Source organism: Tilletiaria anomala, assembly GCF_000711695.1.
Source record: "Tilletiaria anomala UBC 951 chromosome Unknown K437scaffold_57, whole genome shotgun sequence".
NCBI lineage: Eukaryota > Fungi > Basidiomycota > Exobasidiomycetes > Georgefischeriales > Tilletiariaceae > Tilletiaria > Tilletiaria anomala.
Window position 1 is genome coordinate 78902 of NW_013546965.1, and position 16950 is coordinate 95851.

The 16950-nt window shown below is 54.7% G+C and overlaps 8 protein-coding genes and 1 non-coding gene across 9 annotated transcripts; 6 read left to right on the forward strand and 3 right to left on the reverse strand.

Annotated features, from left to right (window-relative positions):
* Positions 1–213: 213 nt before the first annotated feature.
* K437DRAFT_257315 (putative NADH dehydrogenase 22K chain precursor) lies at positions 214–1825 on the forward strand. Its single transcript, XM_013387086.1, has 3 exons — positions 214–749; positions 1204–1336; positions 1496–1825. Exons 1-3 carry the CDS (start codon positions 502–504, stop codon positions 1583–1585), a joined length of 471 nt encoding a protein of 156 aa, XP_013242540.1. The 5' UTR covers positions 214–501; the 3' UTR covers positions 1586–1825.
* Positions 1826–2084: 259 nt separating this feature from the next.
* Positions 2085–3905, forward strand: K437DRAFT_145367 (uncharacterized protein). Its single transcript, XM_013387087.1, has 2 exons — positions 2085–3092; positions 3725–3905. Exons 1-2 carry the CDS (start codon positions 2187–2189, stop codon positions 3788–3790), a joined length of 972 nt encoding a protein of 323 aa, XP_013242541.1. The 5' UTR covers positions 2085–2186; the 3' UTR covers positions 3791–3905.
* Positions 3826–6029, reverse strand: K437DRAFT_145371 (uncharacterized protein). The gene is made up of 2 exons (XM_013387088.1): positions 5824–6029; positions 3826–5757 (listed from the first exon to the last, which is right to left on the reverse strand). The coding sequence occupies exons 1-2, from the start codon at positions 5866–5868 to the stop codon at positions 4021–4023; spliced, it is 1782 nt and encodes a 593-aa protein (XP_013242542.1). The 5' UTR covers positions 5869–6029; the 3' UTR covers positions 3826–4020.
* A 906-nt stretch (positions 6030–6935) lies between these two features.
* Positions 6936–7294, forward strand: K437DRAFT_207367 (uncharacterized protein; the record flags this gene model as incomplete). The annotated part of the gene is made up of 2 exons (XM_013387089.2): positions 6936–7011; positions 7107–7294. Coding segments are annotated over 2 exons (264 nt in total), but the record flags the coding sequence as incomplete, so codon positions are not given.
* A 1986-nt stretch (positions 7295–9280) lies between these two features.
* Positions 9281–10432, forward strand: K437DRAFT_263423 (uncharacterized protein; the record flags this gene model as incomplete). The annotated part of the gene is made up of 6 exons (XM_013387090.1): positions 9281–9544; positions 9566–9692; positions 9858–9964; positions 10016–10157; positions 10265–10326; positions 10385–10432. 6 exons carry the CDS (start codon positions 9281–9283, stop codon positions 10430–10432), a joined length of 750 nt encoding a protein of 249 aa, XP_013242544.1.
* A 404-nt stretch (positions 10433–10836) lies between these two features.
* On the forward strand, positions 10837–10943 carry K437DRAFT_t36. Its single transcript has one exon. It is a non-coding gene; the product is annotated as a tRNA-Asn (tRNA).
* Positions 10944–11077: 134 nt separating this feature from the next.
* Positions 11078–11347, reverse strand: K437DRAFT_257321 (uncharacterized protein). Its single transcript, XM_013387091.1, has one exon. The coding sequence runs from the start codon at positions 11304–11306 to the stop codon at positions 11085–11087; it is 222 nt and encodes a 73-aa protein (XP_013242545.1). The 5' UTR covers positions 11307–11347; the 3' UTR covers positions 11078–11084.
* A 642-nt stretch (positions 11348–11989) lies between these two features.
* On the reverse strand, positions 11990–12819 carry K437DRAFT_145464 (uncharacterized protein). The gene has a single exon (XM_013387092.1). It carries the CDS (start codon positions 12650–12652, stop codon positions 12203–12205), a length of 450 nt encoding a protein of 149 aa, XP_013242546.1. The 5' UTR covers positions 12653–12819; the 3' UTR covers positions 11990–12202.
* Positions 12820–14268: 1449 nt separating this feature from the next.
* Positions 14269–16082, forward strand: K437DRAFT_263424 (subtilisin-like protein; the record flags this gene model as incomplete). The annotated part of the gene is made up of 2 exons (XM_013387093.1): positions 14269–15442; positions 15526–16082. The coding sequence occupies 2 exons, from the start codon at positions 14269–14271 to the stop codon at positions 16080–16082; spliced, it is 1731 nt and encodes a 576-aa protein (XP_013242547.1).
* Positions 16083–16950: the final 868 nt, after the last annotated feature.

Sequence of the window (16950 nt, forward strand, 5' to 3'; positions counted from 1 at the left end):
GAAGGTAGCGCACATCTTATTGGCTCTATGGGGCAGCCGGCAGTGGCGGCGTTCCGAGGGAGCCTGGCAGAGCTCAAGAACTAGCCACAATCCGCAATTGGTTCCTCCATAGGTGAACCAACAATCACACCAGTGTCAATGAACCTGACGGAGTCGACATTCCAATTCTCGCATCTTGCTGGACGAACTGACCTTCGTGCCGCATAAGCTGTGCTGACCCTGTCACATAAGGCTTCACGTACCACAAGCACACTATTGTGGGTGAGAATACCGGCGATAGCTTCTGCTCCCGCGTGATCTACCTTTTCACTTTTTTCTCGCGGTCTCGATCGGGTGTGCGCCTTCTTTGGCTGGGCTCTTGATCTCACGCTTCCCACGTTCATTTCGCATAACTCTCCATCCTTGTCCTCATCAACGTGACCTGGCTGGTGGTTTGGTCCGCGCTGGAACGAGCTATCCTTCTCATCTCGCCAATCGCAACTAGCAGCCGACACATCCAATATGGCGACTCACCGCGACGCACGCTTCCCAGGCAAGCCCTACATTGACCCAACGCCACTGCCTTCCGATGTGCCGCATGTTGAAGAAATAGGCACGACCAGCGCACCGCTCAAGAGCGCTTCGTTTTTCCTAGGTAACTTTTGCAAAAAATACAATGAAGACTTTATGCTCTGCAAGGCAGAAAAGGGGAGGGACCCGAAAGAGTGCCTCAAAGAAGGGCGACGGGTCACTAGGTGCACACAGGACTTGTGAGTATATTTATGCTGGAGATTGAGGTGGGAATTAGAGGGGGCAAAGATCTTTGGATATGCTTCAAGAGGCACGTATTTCCTCCTTGTGCCGTCAGTGGGTAGCATGGGGGTCAAGGGAATATGGTGGCTTTTAAGTAGTCCAAGATGCCGGCATCTTGGCGCTCAAACAAGGCTCCTCCCTCGAAGAGGGTAACAGACCGACTACTTTTCGCCTTTCGTGTGAATGTGCTACCTTTGTTCGGAGTTCGGCTTGAAGGGCTCTTGACAAGCAGATTCTATGGCTAGGATTGCACTAGGACGGAAGACCATGCTCGCGCCCTCTGAAGCCATGCTAATCATCCGTTCTCTTTTACATCTATACACCCATTTTGACACCTATTGCACCCTTTACATGGTCTTCTCACACTCGCACACTGCGCGCCTTATTTTCCCGCGGCATCAACCAAAAAAGCATCCGTCAATTGACCAAAGCCTGCGGGAAAGAGTGGGAAGCGCATTGGGAGTGCCTGGAGAGGAGGAACCAAGAATTCTACCCTTGCCGCAAGGAGGAGAAGCCATTCAATGAATGTGTTCTTAGCAAGCTGGTGAGTTCTCATGTTCCTGTTCAAACCCAGGAAGCGTCCAATAGCAGACTTGTGCGCGGCCGACTCGCTATTGCAAACATAAGCTGACTATTGTCCAACACTCATTTTCTGGCCTATTCGCATTACCTCCCCACCAACCACACCCTTCCTCTTCCCAAGGAACTGGAGAAGAACATCCCCGGATCGCCAGAAGGGCAGCCACAGATCCACGAGAAGAAGAACCCAATCTGGACTGGTGTTCAGCGCTGAGTGATGAGTCGAGACAGCCGAACGCGTGCGTTCGCTTGCTCGCGCTGGTCTGCACGTAGGAAGAGGCTGTGCCTGTGCTTGTGCTACCTTCGTTTCCCTGAAATGGCTCGGTACAGGCACATGATGTTCCAAAGCTAGAAAAAATAGAGGGGTTGGCACCAGTGCGAGGGCTTCTGCGTGGGCTCGAGGAGCACGCGATGTAGTAGGCAGTATAGGAGAATGCGAACGATGATCAGGCACTAGAAACATCCTTTCTCGCAAATGATCCTAGGTCCAACGATTCCTGCGTCGATGTGCTGGCATTGTGCACATGGGGCCCTCGTACATTATCGTGTCCCCGGTGCATTTTGGTATTTGGCTACTGTGACAGAATGCTTAATGTACCCGCTATCAGTGTATCCGTGGGCATCCCGGCGGTTCCGCCTCTTTTTTTTCAAGTGCGCAACCGAGGGTTGGCGTCCCAAATACGCAAGGTGGGTTCTTCCAACGCAGGGAATATGGAATGTCATTCCCCGCATCGTCAAAGACGAGCCACGCTGTTGCGCAACCAGAAACCTATTCTCTGAAGGTGTGGCAGGGCACCTGAGGCTCTTGCGACGAGATGCTTCGCCCAAGCTCCTCTCTGCGATGGCCTCGTCTTGCTGCCGCCTCTTTGAACTTATCTGGTGCCAGCTCAGGTCGGCCACAACAAGCCTGGCTCGCTCGAGCGAAGGCTCGCGAGCCGCCCCAACAAGCGCATGATGCCGACATGATGCAGAGAGCACGGTGCTGCCCCTGTCAAATTCGTCCATTATCTTCCTTTCGACCAGAAGCGCAAGATGCAGCACCGTCGCACTCTCGCCGTGCCGCACGGCAGACGCGTCCATCAACGCGATACTACAATGTCACAAAGAAAGAGCCTGCAAAGAGCTCCAAGGGCAAGGAGCGAATCGGCGGTAGCTCTGAAGATCCTGCGGCGGAAAATTCTTCGTTACGGAAATTGAACTTCGAAGCTTCTCGACAGATTGGACGACTCGTCAACCGTGTTCACCAAGCGAAAAGCGTTGAAGGCAAACATGCAGCTTATGATGTCCTCCTGATGCATTTCGAGAAGCGTACACCAAGAAGGTTAAAGCAAGGAGACGCAATTTTGTGGAATCAACTCATTACTGGTGCCATCAGTGCTGGAAAGCAAAAGGATGCGTTCAAGCTGTACAACCAGATGAAGAAAACCGGCGTGCAACCGAGCCCGAGAACGTACGTCGCCTTCTTCCGCGGCCTTCGAATCTTGCAAAAGCAGGGAGTCGAGATCAGTGTCGGATTAGTTGATGGGCTTGTTGAGGATCTGCATAAGCTTCGCAGTATGGTCACGGGCGAAGTGGTCGCGGTCAGCCTTGCTCGAGACGTGCAAGCCGGTAGTGCACTGTTTCCCCCCGCTTCTACTGCAAGAGAGGTCGATGATGTAGAATGGTACGACCTGCGGCTCTCTACTCCAGCCTCGCGTATGCGCATGACGCGGAACAAGGTGGTACGTGCCACACAGGCGGACTGGTCGCCACTGCTGCAAGCATATGTCCTTGCTATACCTCTGCTCGCCCACATGCGTCAAGAAGAAAAGGCATGGCAAGTGTACGCTGAACTCAGCAGGCGCTCGCCTGCGACCGGAAAGAGCGTCCGGCCGTTCCCACACAAAGCGATCTTCTCTTCGATCCTCGCAGGTCTCTGGGGCCAATTGGGAACAGGCGCAAAGATGGCTGCGAGCGCGGACAAGAGAAGCGCCGCACTGACGGCACCTGGACTGCTCAACAGGACGACCACGTGGAAGCATCGCCTGCTTGCCATCATCACCACTTGGATCGAGGAGTTGAAACGTGTACAGACGAATGATCTTCACGAGCGTTTTGTGGAGTCCATTCAGATGGACGCCGTCATGCTCTTTCAAGCCGTGCGCGTTCTCCATATGGTGGGTCACCGAAATCGGCGCGCATTCGAAAAGGCATGTTATTAGCTCTTCTGACACTCGTGACTGGTATTGCAGATTGACACACCAGACGCAGCTGCAGTAGCAATCGACATCTTCCAGCAGATTATCGGCTGGGTGCCTGCGCAACAGCGACAAATATGGACCAACGCTGAGCTAGTGCGCTCTACCATGCACAGGACCGAGACGCCTGCAGGCGAGCAGATCGAAGGCGTGCCTGCAAGAGAACTCTATCGCTTGCTTGAACAGTGTTGGGAAAAATCGGAGCAGAAGATTCCGTGGGAAGAGGTCAAGGGGAGATTCGCCGAGACACTTACGCCGCCGAATTGGAACTCAGGAAGGGCAGATGGTGCCGCTGTTGTAAAGCACGCAGTGTGATGTAGTTTTGCGTCTATCCCCGTGCACACATCTTGCCCCTTCCGGGGTTTTGAGTACGAAGGCAACAAGTTCGGTTGGACAGCGTCGCAAATGCGACTCAAAGACCCGCCATCGATTTCGAACTACGTAAGGTCCTGGTGGTACCATGTTGACCAGCGCGCGATTCAGCAGCTGGTGCCAGCGCGAGCGAAGAACTGCTGGGCAGCTTGCGACGACGTGTCGTCGACTCCTTCTTACCCGCGCTCGTCATTTCCACGTCAGTATCCTTCTGCTGTGCGGCTTCTTCTCTTTGCGCCGCCCACGCTTGGCCGAGAGCAGGCATGCTGGGGTTACGGTTTCGTGCGAACGTCAGTGCTCGAATACCGGTTTTGCGCACAGTGCTGCCATTCTTGCCAACGCTGGCGTGCGGCTGGGTCACGCTGGTGGTGCGCTGTCTGCTACTGCTGCCAGTACTGCGGAAAATGCCGTTTGATTTTGCTCGAGGAGTGCTTTCTTCTGCCTCTTTGCTATTGAAGTCACCACCAGCAACGGACTTGGCTTCGGCCCTGGATTTGCCCGTTGCGCCACCTCTCTTCTTCGAGCTTGAAGCTGCATCAGCAGCACTGTTCGTCTTCCTCCCCTTTTTGGACCTTGCAGGCTGTCTCGTGCTCGTCTCTTCGCTCGTGCTCGCCGTGGCGTCAGATTCGCTCACTGTGATGTAACCGTGCACATCCACGGCCGCAGGCGCTGCATTGTCTTCCGGTGGGGTAGGATGGCCTTTACGCTTCTTGTTGCTGCTGGCGACGCGCTTGACTTTCGATGTGTACTGGGATGACACGCGTGAGCGTTTGCGCACTGTGGTATGTGCAAAGGTGTCGTCCATGTGAATAGTTGCCAGATACATCTCTGCCTCAGGCGCAACAGATTTCCTCCCTTCTAAGTCTTCCTCGTCACCTTCCGCATCCTGATGTACTCGCTCGGCACTATTATGTTGCCTCAAGACAGAAGGAGCAGTAGGCGTCTTTTTAAGAAAGCCAGGCATATGCGGTGACCAGATGCTGGAGAGCGGATCGACGCTTGTGGAGGTGTCAACTTGGGCGTAGTCCATTTCTGAGCCGCCGCGACTAACGAGAGAATGTTGTGCGAGCACCTGTACGGCATTTGGCTTCGTTGCTGTGCGCACTGACTTTGCAGTTGAGAGTTTAACATCGTTCGCTATTGGGCCCTCATGTCGAGGAATAGAGACTGGCGGTATGAAGGCGTAATTTCTGAGCCCCAGAGGGGAAGGTGATGACCCCTGTGCAGCAGGAGCTTTGATGACGCTCGGCGGCGCAGGGAGCCCTTGCAATTGAGCGTATTTCGTTCGATCATCTTGTTGCAATGGCATATGGGCAAGGTGCGCCGAGGAGAGCAAGCGGGGATGCGGTACAACTGACCCTCCTGCCTGAACCGCCCGAAGGCTTTGGGACGAGCTAGGACGCAGAGACTTTTCTGCGTGGTTGGGTCGTGACGAAGCAGCCAAGCCGCTCTCTCCGCCACCGGGGCCGCTCGTCGAGCCGCGCTGGCCAGAGCTTACAGGTGACCGCCTAGTACTCGCTGGGGGAGGTATTAGCCTGGATTTGACTTTCGCGGCAGGGCCAGCCTGATGTACCTTAACGCCGACGGGGTTGTTGGAATGCTTCGAGAATGCACTCCATAGACTTTCGAGAGCGGCGAAGACGCGGGAGAGGCTGAGGGTTGAGACGAAGCGAATTAATGAACCTGCGTCCCGACAGCTTGCGAATGCGAGATCGAAGACTGGTTCGTACGGTCGAATGAGCGGATGTAGAAAACTGGCAAATAGTCTGCAGGCCGCCTGCAAAGAACAAGGGTTTCAAAAATCAATCGGAATCACTGATGGACAAGGGCGAGAGAGACTGACCTGATCTCTCGCCGCGAGCATCCAGAGCAGGAAGAAAAGCTTCATGGTTCCGTAGAAAGGAACGATCCACTGAAGCCAGGCTTCGAACTGCAATTCGATCGCTTGCCAGCAGTACCATACCACAAGCAGTGTCAGACTTGAGCGTAGCTTCTCTCTGCGAGCAGAAGAGCCCAGCCGTTGCTTGAATACAGTTGGACACGGGGTAGAATCTGCAGCACTCGTCTCGCCCAGCGGTATTGTGTGATGGGAAAGCGAAACAGAGGAACCCAGTTCGGCGAACGCTGCCTTAAAGGTGTACTTGTGGCTTCCTGGCTTCACTTTGGATGGCCGGAGAGCATGGTAGGCATCGAGGAGGTTCAAGAGGGCTCTATATAGTTGGTGAGACACGTCCGACCATCAGCGCCCCTTGATCCTTGTCATGATTCGCTGCATCCTGCATGAAAGGGAAGTATGGGCTCACATAGACACGCCCAATGCTGTGTTCAGCAGCCACATCGTGGGCCACCCTCACCACGCGTGGGGAATCGCTGTTTCTCGATGTATCCGTAGAATCATCTGCCCTTTCGCATAGTTGATTCCAGAAGCACTGACGTGGAAGTACCAGCGTGAGCGCTTGACACATAGACAACCTGACATCTGACACTGATCAAGGACGGGTGAAAGGTGATGATGGTCCTTCTTGCGTCTTGCTGTTGTATGTTGTGGCATACAAACGTCGCACGCGACGCGACCTGCTGCACCCTGGGCCAAAGTTAGGGTTGTGTGACCTCCCTTCCATTAGAGCAACATGCTCCAGGTTTGATATCCACCCCAATTGATTCACATCTCGCCATTTCCGTCATCACTTGCCATCAAGTCGAAATATTACCTATCCTTCCACGGCCACCTTCACCGTCCAAGAACGCGACGAGATTTTCAACGCAAGGCTGATCTAAGGACGCTTTGTGAGGTGTGCTATTATAAGTGCCGCCTCTTTTCACAAGATGGCACCAGGATTGATGTGGGGGCGAGCACCGTTGGCCGTCCTACTACCAGCTCGCAGCACGATCCGCTGCTCATGCGGCGCAAGGTTCATGTCATCCTCCACGGTCTCGCACAGCAAGGCGCCGTCTCTGTCTCGGCCGGCGCCGCCACCTTTACCGGCAAAGGAACAACGAGAGTTCGAGAAGCTCGTACGCGAGAAGCAGAGTGCGTTTCCAAGCAAGCCCAAGCCTTCTTGCAAACTTGGCTAGGATTGACCTTCCATCCTGCGCTTCCCCACAACAACCTCTGATTCAATGAAGATCTCAGCCCATTCTCAAAGAACAAGTCTATGGATGCCGAGGAACTGCATCCGCACGCTCGGAGAAATCCGGATCCAGACTTTGAAGGCGATACCAATCCCCTGACGGGCGAGGTGGGTGGGCCAAAGAAAGACCCGCTCTCCTGGCAGCGAGAGTGGACCTATGGCGGACGCGCCACAGACTTCTGATGCGGCAGACACGGTGCATATGAATGGCCTTAGTAGACTTAAGATGCGAGGAGCAGTGTACTTTGATTTGACAGACTATATCTACATTTCCCAGAAGATGGTAGCCATGTGTAGGTAAAGTTTATCTGTGACACCGTGCGTTCAATGCTCGCCACGGAAGGTGTATCTGTATTGCAGAGGCTGTTCGGAAAGGACGGGTGGGATTCAGTTTCAGGTCCCTATCCGAAACAACAGAGCAAGCGATGACACCTCTCTCTCGGGAATCTCCAGTTGGTAAAGGCGTTGGGCTCAGCGGTCCGGGTTATACTTGGTCGGGTTGGACTGCACGGTGGTGGGTCAAGATGAAGCGAATCTCAGCCTGTGCCAGCCCGGCTCGTAAACTTGAAAGAAAAGACTGGCTCGTGAAAATGCTGAGATGATGAAGAGATGGACGCATGGGAGCACTCATGGAACATGGGGTATGCAACATGCTGCCCCATGTAGCACTGCCAAGTTCCCACAGGTCCCAATATGTCAGCCGGATCATCCACTGAGAATCAAAGATCCCAAGGATACAGATGTTAGAGTGTGTTGCTCACCTGCTCTCCCATCTCCGCCAGTCTGCCTAGTCACAAATGCTTGTTGCTATCCAAAGAGTGTACGTTCATTATTTCACTCCCAGGAGCTCTCATCGCATGGAGTCGTTCATCAGCGCATCATCCCGGTGTCTGGGAACGTGGGGTGCAGTGAGCAGCAGCAGCTACAACCGTCACAGCCTCCTTGTAACCTTCTGCGGTGCAGGCAGCAGGCACCACACACATGTATTGGCGAGTAAGTGAGTACTGGTGTCGCCATCGCAATATCTTTGACATTAGAGTTCTCCTGGAGTTGCGCAGCAAAGTAACTTTGCTAGATGCCACCGTGGCAGACTGTCACAGCGACCCGCACCACTATCATTGCTATAGCATCAGGCATCGGGTATCAAAGCATGACACCAAGCATCCGAGATCAGAGACCTAGAGAGCATCAGGTGTGTACCAAATACCAGGGGTGATCTGCGATCAGCAGATGAAAGCCATGAACCATCCACCTCAGAAACCAGAGCATCAGGACCGACGACCGTGAGACAGACTAGTGGAACATGAGACCAGAGATCATCCGAGAGACTGAGAGGCGACTTGGCGCCACTCGGGAACTGCATGTAATTTAAAAATGATCTCACACACACGGAGCACGGACATGGGTATGGACCATGGTCTCATGTGTACATGCAGTGTTCACATCGCAGCCACCTCTTTGTATGCCTCTCTTACACGTTCTAGCCATCTCGCATCAATACATACTTACTGACAGCCGTTTTGCTACCGACGGCATGTTCTGCCAGAATGCCAATACCCTGAGATCAAGTTCCTTGAACAGCTCATGTGCCAATTTGCGCAGCGCGCACATCTGCGCCCATCCGCTGTCCAGCGTCCACTCGATTGGTCTATGACTTCGGCTTGTAAACTCATCTCCCAAAGTCGACCGCGATGCCAAGATGAGCTCGGGTGAGCCATGCACGACCACGGGAAGAGTGTGACCGCCGTCCGAGTATTTCAGGGTCAATCTTCATTTGCTTCCCGGGACGATTCGACAGGTACCTCGGCTTTGAACATCAGCTCTATACGGCATTATCGTGGGTGTATATGTAGAAAGGTTTGGACGAATCATCAGCTTTGCACACCTGTTTCTTGCCCCCCATACGGACCAACCAGCCAACCTGCTCTCATGTGTTGCACTCTCCTTAACTCCAACCCTTCTCTCTTCCTCTCAAACGCTTCCGCCCTCTTCCGCAATGTTCAAGCTACCCGTCCTCGCGCCCATCGTGGCCCTTTCGTCTCGGTCGCCGTTTCCCCAATGCTGGCACCGGCAGGAGCGCCGCTGACGGTCAAGAACGGGAAGATCTGCTTCTCTGGCGTGAGTGTCCTGTCCAGCCGGCATGGGCACTCTATACTGTGAGAGTACACCATGCCGATCAGGGAACCGTGGCATGGATACGCTTTGCGGTATGAGTGCGCCAGCAGCTACTGCAAGATGGTGCAGACTCAGCGCTCCTCGAGCAACCCGCATGGTGCGTGCGACATCATGAGGGTGAGCGGCCACGCCTGCTACAAGGAATCTGGTAGCATCTCTGGAAACCACGAGGCCTCCAAGTGCGCCATCAAACCGCTGACCGGCCCGCAGTACACCTGCACGAAGACGTCGACCGAGAAGCCGTACAAGGGTACAGTTGTCATCCTCGAATCCTCGTAGCTTGGCGCCAGCGCACCTGCCCAGCCGTACACCACCTTCTACGGCCACTACTCTTCAGACCACATTGACGGCGTCTACGAATCGGATACTGGCACCATCGCTGCTGCTTACGATGAGGCCGTTACCAGTGAGCATCATGAAAAAAGAAAGCAAATTCTCCGCATGATGACCTCCATATTTTGTTGGAGCCTGGGGTCCTGTTTACAAGATGGCACCTGACTCCTGGGTGTGCATCTCAGACCCATGCAGCACCTATCCCGTCTTTCTTGACGACGGTTGCATCTACGGCCAGTGCTTGACGAGGTCCAAAAGTCGGCGACGTCTTCTGGCAAGTTCTATCACACTTCGTGCAACGTCGACGATAGCACCACCTTCACGGACATCCCGGGCCGCATGCCTGTCAGCAACAACTAGCTCCTCTCGATAGTGCCCTCGGACACGCTGTCGAAGGCCTTGCACCCTCCTGCGTTCCAGCAGCCCGAGGGCCGCTGGACCAGTGGCCATGGGATTCACTCTGCGCGCGACAGCTTCTCGGCCTGGGCGCTGAGCTGCGTGGGCGGCCCCTCACTCTACCTTTCAACGTTTAGACGAAGTGAGCGTGTAACTTTCCGCAACTTTTGCCTTTTTCGCGTTTCACCATCTTGGGGCTTTGGGCTTTGGAGTTGTTCTTCTGTGATGGGTGTGCTCTTTATCGACCAGTTTCTCCCAGTATCGGGCTCACCATAGCAACCACCGAAAGCGAAGAATTTGTGCACTATAATGTCTTTCATGTTTCAGCTTTCTTTTGGTCGGTTTCACGAAACATATTTTCTTCCACAGCCTTCCTTCGGTCCGGAGTATTGCCTTGTAGACGGGATACGTAGTTGAGCGCTCTCCATGCCGGATTGCCTGCTCTTCCCGGCCGTCGAGCCCCACAAAGGTGGACACGTCGGACTGAGAAAGTCCTGAAGGCCACCGACAGTCGAGCTGAGCGCAAGGCGTCATGACAAAGATCCAGCACCACATCTCAGGCTAGGGTAACCGATGGCTGAATGGCGACACTAACGATTGCTGCCGCACTCTTCAGGTGAGACGTAAGGCACCCTTGCACCCTTGCCAGCCTGCTATGAGATCTGCGCATGCGCTTCGGACGACTTGCCACCGATCTTCATATTGACGTGCTTGGCGCAGAATGCAACACATTATCGCTAACACTGGTTTATATCTCTTTCGCTTTAATTCGAAGTAGGTATACGTTATGACCCCTAGTGGTAGGTCAAATAACATCAGCAGATCCATTAGCTCAGTTGGTTTAGCAGCGCTCGACTGTTAGTCTTTGGCGTTCAACTGTACAACAAGCGACATCGAGAGGTCGCTGGTTCGAGTCCAGCATGGATCGCAATTTTTTTGCGGCTTGAGGCACCCAACATTTTGGACCAACCCCAGGGTTAAGGAAACAAAATTCCTACAGTCCAACGAGTTTGTTTTTTCGGCTTCAGGTATTTTTTCAATGAGGATGTGCATGTTCGGTGCAAGTCCCTCATCGCCTGAGTGCAGGTTTCTTTTTGCTTGGTTGGTCAAAAGGCTCTTGGTAGGGTAGCATGTTAGGCCAGCTCTTGGCATGTCGCGGGCTACGCGTCGTGAGGTGGTTGCCATGGAGACCTCTCCTGTAAACTGCAACGTGGAAGGTGGGTCCACTGGGCGGTGAATAATTGGAATGGGTAGGCTGTTCAAAGTAAGGCGATGACGACGATGTCACCATGCGGCGCGCCGTTGGACTCTGTCTTGTCAAATGTATACGTGTAATAGAAATGTATCAAAGTCTTTTTACGTATGGACCAGCGACTTGACTCTGACCGATCGGCTAACCCAGACCTCTCGCGGGTCATAGATCACGTCGCCTTTTGTGCCAGTTGCGCTGCGACTGTGATTGTTGATACTTTTCACGACTCTGGCCAAAGTGGCACGCAGACTCTCGCCTCGGCCCAGGGCGGTCCGCGGTGCACCATTTCGATTGTTTCTGTTTCATTGCCGACGGTCCACTTATCAATGCGAAGAAATGTCTCACAAACAGCCTCGAGAGTCGCGAGGCACTGTCTTATCGAGCTCATCATGCCATCGAGCGCTTTTTAGAGAGCCCCATTCGAGGACCGATCAGCGGCGGATGACCGCAAAGCTGAAAGCGCAGATCGTGCTTCGTACTTCGCTTGCCATGTGCATGTATTGCGGATTGTCGTTCTTCGGCGGCGAGTGGCGTGCGCCCTGCAGTCAAGGCGGCGGTGCGGAAACTGCAGCTATATGTGCTTGTACATGACTACTGACGACTACAATGCCACAAGCGCACCCTTGGTGCAACTTGCCACTTATATGCGCGGGCTGTGCTGCAAAGAGTGCGTGGAGGACGATGGTGCGGCTGGGCTGTCAGCGATGCAGTCAAATTGAATCGGGAGATGGATTCGCTCGTATGTGAGACTGTACTGGATACATCAGGAATAGTATACAAATTTCTCATTGCAGCTCGGTGCAACTTGGTGAAGTCGTCGTACCAGTGTGCAACAATTGCACGTGATTATGTCGCCTGCATTCTGTTTGCATGGATCGCCACATCGCTTGCATACTTGTCAATGTACTGTACTCTACTCGTACATGGACTCACGATCATATAGCATGCGCCGGGGGCCTCGCATAGCTTATACGTACGGCTACCAGGATCTGGAATGTCGCATGTCGCAGGCGTTTGTCGTCACTGTCGTCACTCTTGTGAGAGGATTTAGTCTGCACTCGTGCGGCCGGGCCCCGTGGACGGGGCCCGGGGCGGGCTCCATATTTGCAATCAATGCACGAAGGGAGAGAATTTGCCGATTGCACACACGGGATGCGATGGTAAGATTGTGGACACATCGTACGTGCTATGATGCGATGATGATATTGGGATGAGGCTGAGGATGATGGAAACCGAGAGACCGGTGAGCGGATACAATTGTGCCGAACGATGCTGCAGATGGCAGCGAGAATACGCGGCCGTGCAGTGTGGATGAGAGACGTGAATGCAGCATAACAATACGCATTCTTATCACGACACCTGACTTCATCACGAGGATACAACATACAAATTCACGAAAGGCCCCCCGCCTTTGGCTTCCGACTAACTAGTCCCGCCTGGGTGTGTGGACTGATGTTGCGGTCGAGAGTGACGATGACGAGCTCATTTTTTCTCTACTATCATTCATGCTGCTTAGCGTGACCACAAGCACGACCATACGTTTTCCAGGCCGTTGCTGAGCGGCGCCAGCGGCAGAAGGCAGCACCATTGCGGCGCTAGGTACAATTGTGTATATATTTATATAAATGCTATGTGTATGTATATATGTATATATGTATGTATGTATATATGTATATATGTATATATGTATGTAAGTATATATGTATATATGTATGTAAGTATGTTCGTATATCCATATGTAGATCTGTCTGTGTGGATGTGACATGGACACTATGTAGATACCACCGTTGCAAGAGTTTGCGGGGTACCCATGTAGAAATTTAAATGTATTGAACCCATTTTTTGTCTTCTGATGAGTAAATTTGATGTGATGCGAAGCGGCCTGCGGGTGTGTCGTTTGCATACATATTGATTGGAAAACGGTCCGCATCACAGCGGTGTGCGGATGGCTACAGTGCCGCTGCCCACTCTTAATGCTCTGCTGTGGTGCGGTGGAATTGATTGGCAGGAGCGACGCGGCCGATCACACAAGCACCGCGATGCAGTGCACAGTCATCATCCTCATCCAAGAATACCGTTGCTGACTGGTGCCCTCGGCTGGGCGGGTGGTTTGCCAGAGTGCGTGTAAGCATCTGTTCCAGGAAATGGGTTCTGTCTGTATGTGCAAGTGCAATTCGGACCTTCGGGCCCACTGTCTTGATTGAGCCCACTGGTTCCTATGACGGCCGGGCACGGCATTGCAACGCGGTATAAGCTGCTGGAAGATCATCGAGCGTCCCAACGTTCTTTGGAACTCCAATCAGCTCGGTGCTGTTGCTGCTGCTGCACCGAGGGTGCGCACCGTTCCCCACACCGGCTGGTCGTGGGACACGCGATAAGTTTCATAGACCCTTTCTTGGGGACGGACCGTGAGGTTGCGATGGTGCTATCGATATGGATGAATGGACATGGTCGGGACGAATGTGTGCTCCGGAGAGTCGGCGGTGCGTTATGTAAGTGTCTATGTAGCTCAGTGTCTCGGGAGGGGGTGCTGTGTGCACCACGAGTTGATCACACATCCGGTCGACATTAGCAGGCCCACGGGCAGCGCCAGAGGGGAGTACATGGGACGAGGATGCGAGTGTGGTGCTACTCGCGCTGCTTGCCACAAGTTGCGCTCATCTGCCATGCGTGCACGTATTCGTGCATTCGTTCAGATTGATCGCGCGCGCTCTATGGCGAGGGAGAGTAATCCAACCATCAATATCCAGCAGCGGCTAGCCTCCTTCTAATTATCATATCCTCCTCTCTCTTTATACATATACTCTGCACACGACCACACCTCCTTCCAAAGGGAACCGTTCCATCATCTTGTTCGCCGGCTACCACTCCAACAACAACTATCACCCCGCCAACCATCCTACCCTGTTACCGTGTCCATCTCTTGCCTGCCTGCCTGCACTCGTCCTCGATCCCTTCTGCCCCACCCCGCCCACACACACACACACATCCTCTTGCCACAATGATCTCCAAGGCGCTCATCTGCCTGGCGCTCGCGTCGTCGACGCTAGGAGCCGTCATCAATGCACCTGCCCATATCCCAGACGCCTTCAAGGCCGCAGGCACTGCTCCGGACAGCCAACCGGTCACAATCACCCTGCACCTCAAAGAGGCCGACATGCCCGGCTTGACGACGCGCATGCAACAGATCGCCTCCTCTGGCGGTGCCTGGCTCACCCCGGATCAGCTGGCCCAGTACGTCACGCCGACGCCGACGACGACGAGCGCCGTCAAGAGCTTCCTCACTAGCGCCAAGGTCCCAGAGAGCGCTGTTTCATTCAACAGCTACGGCGACATTGCCACCGTCACGACCACCGCCGGCACACTCAAAACGCTCTTCCCTAGCACTGACTTTACGCTGTACAACTACCTCTCCAACACCATCGTCCGAACAACATCGCTCACCATCCCTGACTCCATCTTCGGCGCTATCAGCCACGTTGGCGGCCTGCTCGAGTTCCCCCAGATCATGCATTTTGCCCCGGCCTCGCTCGAGCGCGTCAAGGCAGACCTTCTCGACAAGCGCGCCGACATAACCGACTGCGACAGCTCGCACGTCACGCCCTCCTGCCTGCGCCATTACTACGGCACATACAACTACAAGCCCGACTCATCCAAGCTGGGCAATCCGGACATCACCGTCATGGGCTACATTGGTCAGTATGTCTCGCAGGCGGATCTCGCCGCCTTCCTGGCCAAGTACCGCCCGGATGCGGCCAACTACAACATTCCCATCGTCCTCGCCGCCGGCGGCATCAACGACCCGACCAACCCAGGCGTCGAGGCGATGCTCGACGTTGAGACGGTCGTTGCGGCGACCTACCCACTGAAATCGAACTTCATATCCTTCGGCACGCCCAACGACGCCGATGATATTTTTGCGCAGACATTCGACTACCTCCGCGTCTCGGACCACCGCCCGTCCGTCGTCACCATCTCGTACGGCGCCGACGAGAAGGGCTTCAGCCAGCCGCAGGCAGAGGCCATGTGTAACTCGGCCCAAAAGCTAAGCGCCCTCGGCACCACTATCGTCATCAGCTCGGGCGACAGGGGCATTGATGGCTCCGGCATCACCAACAACGATGTCTGCCTCGCAACCGCCCTCTCCCCCTTTATCCCAACCTACCCTGGCGGCTGTGAGTGACCATGGCCATGGCGCTGACTCGCTCCCACACGCGTGGGCGCGCTGCTAATTTTCTTTCTTTCTTCGTTCTGGTAGGCCCCTACGTCTCGTCCATCGGCGCGACGCAGGGATTTCCAGAGGTGATGGTCAGCGCGACGATCCCCGACGTGGATGGCTTCTTCAGCGGTGCCGGACGCTCGAACATGTTCCCTATCCCGTCGTTCCAGTCCAAGCAGGTCGCCACATCGGACTCATTGCTCAAACCGCTGCAGACGCCCCCCGGGTCGTATAACAAGACGGGGCGCTCGTTCCCAGACTACGTTGCCGCAGGCCTCAACTACGCGGTCATCGTCAAAGGCCAGGAGGAGCTTGTCGGCGGGACGAGCGCGAGCGCGCCGACGACCGCATCGGTCTTTGCGCTGCTCAACAATGCTCTTCTCAGCGCGGGAAAGTCAACGCTTGGCTGGAGCCAGCCGCGGCTGTACCCGCTTGCGAGTAGCGCGTTCAACGACATCCAGAGCGGCGGCTCCTATGGCTGCGCCCTCTCTAGCAGCGTCACGCCTATCGGCTTCCCCGCCCACTTGGGATTCGACGGCGCCAGCGGCATCGGCTCGCCTCGGTTCGAGAGCATCCGCTCCGCCCTCGGCGCATGAACGTCTGTTTGCATGCATGCATGCTCAGGCAGTCTCTCCATTCCACAACTATTTTGCGTTCTGTTTCACTCTTCCCTCACTCACTCGCTTTTTTGGCGCGCACATGCGTGTGCGCATATCTATATACACATACAGCCTTGTCTCCTGCGCGAAATAGAGAGGGCACATGTCATGTAACTTATCCGCGCGAGCGTGGCGCTGGATAATGCGTGCCGTATATTCTACGTGCCTGCCTGGACCGTCCTTGGGTGGCGATGTGCACCACCCTCCCCGCCGCCCGGGCGCTCGCATGGGCCAGCACACGGTTGCGATGCTTTGTTGGTGAATGGGTGTTGTCGTGCTGGCTACATGCTCAACATGCACCATGCCGTCCTGCGGCTTGCGCGGGCACGGCTACAGCGACGAGAGTCGCGTCGGAAGGCCTTGCATGTTCTGTTCACGGTCCGGCACGGTCGCGATTCGCAGGGCCGTCGTTTTCTTCGCTCTTCACGGGCGTGGGTCGCGCATCATGCTGTTTACAGGATGGTGACAGTACGTAGGTAGGTATGCACACAGATGGGTGAACCGCACGGGTATCCGATGCCATACCACATCCGCCGCTCCCTGACGATCTCAAAGAAGAGGTGTGCAAGATGATGCTGATCCACAACAGCACACTGTTCGGAGTGGGAAGTGTTGATAATTGGGTGCGTGTTGCTCGCTTTACCTGTGCTGACTTGGTGCGCGCGCGGGCCGAAGACCCCCGGGGTGCAAGCAACGCGAGCGAACCTTGGGGGTGGGGGTGACAGGTGAATGATTCCACGGGGCCAGAAGCATAAATCAAGGGGCCAATCATGCGCCACTTTCAGGGTAGCGCCACCGTCCAGAC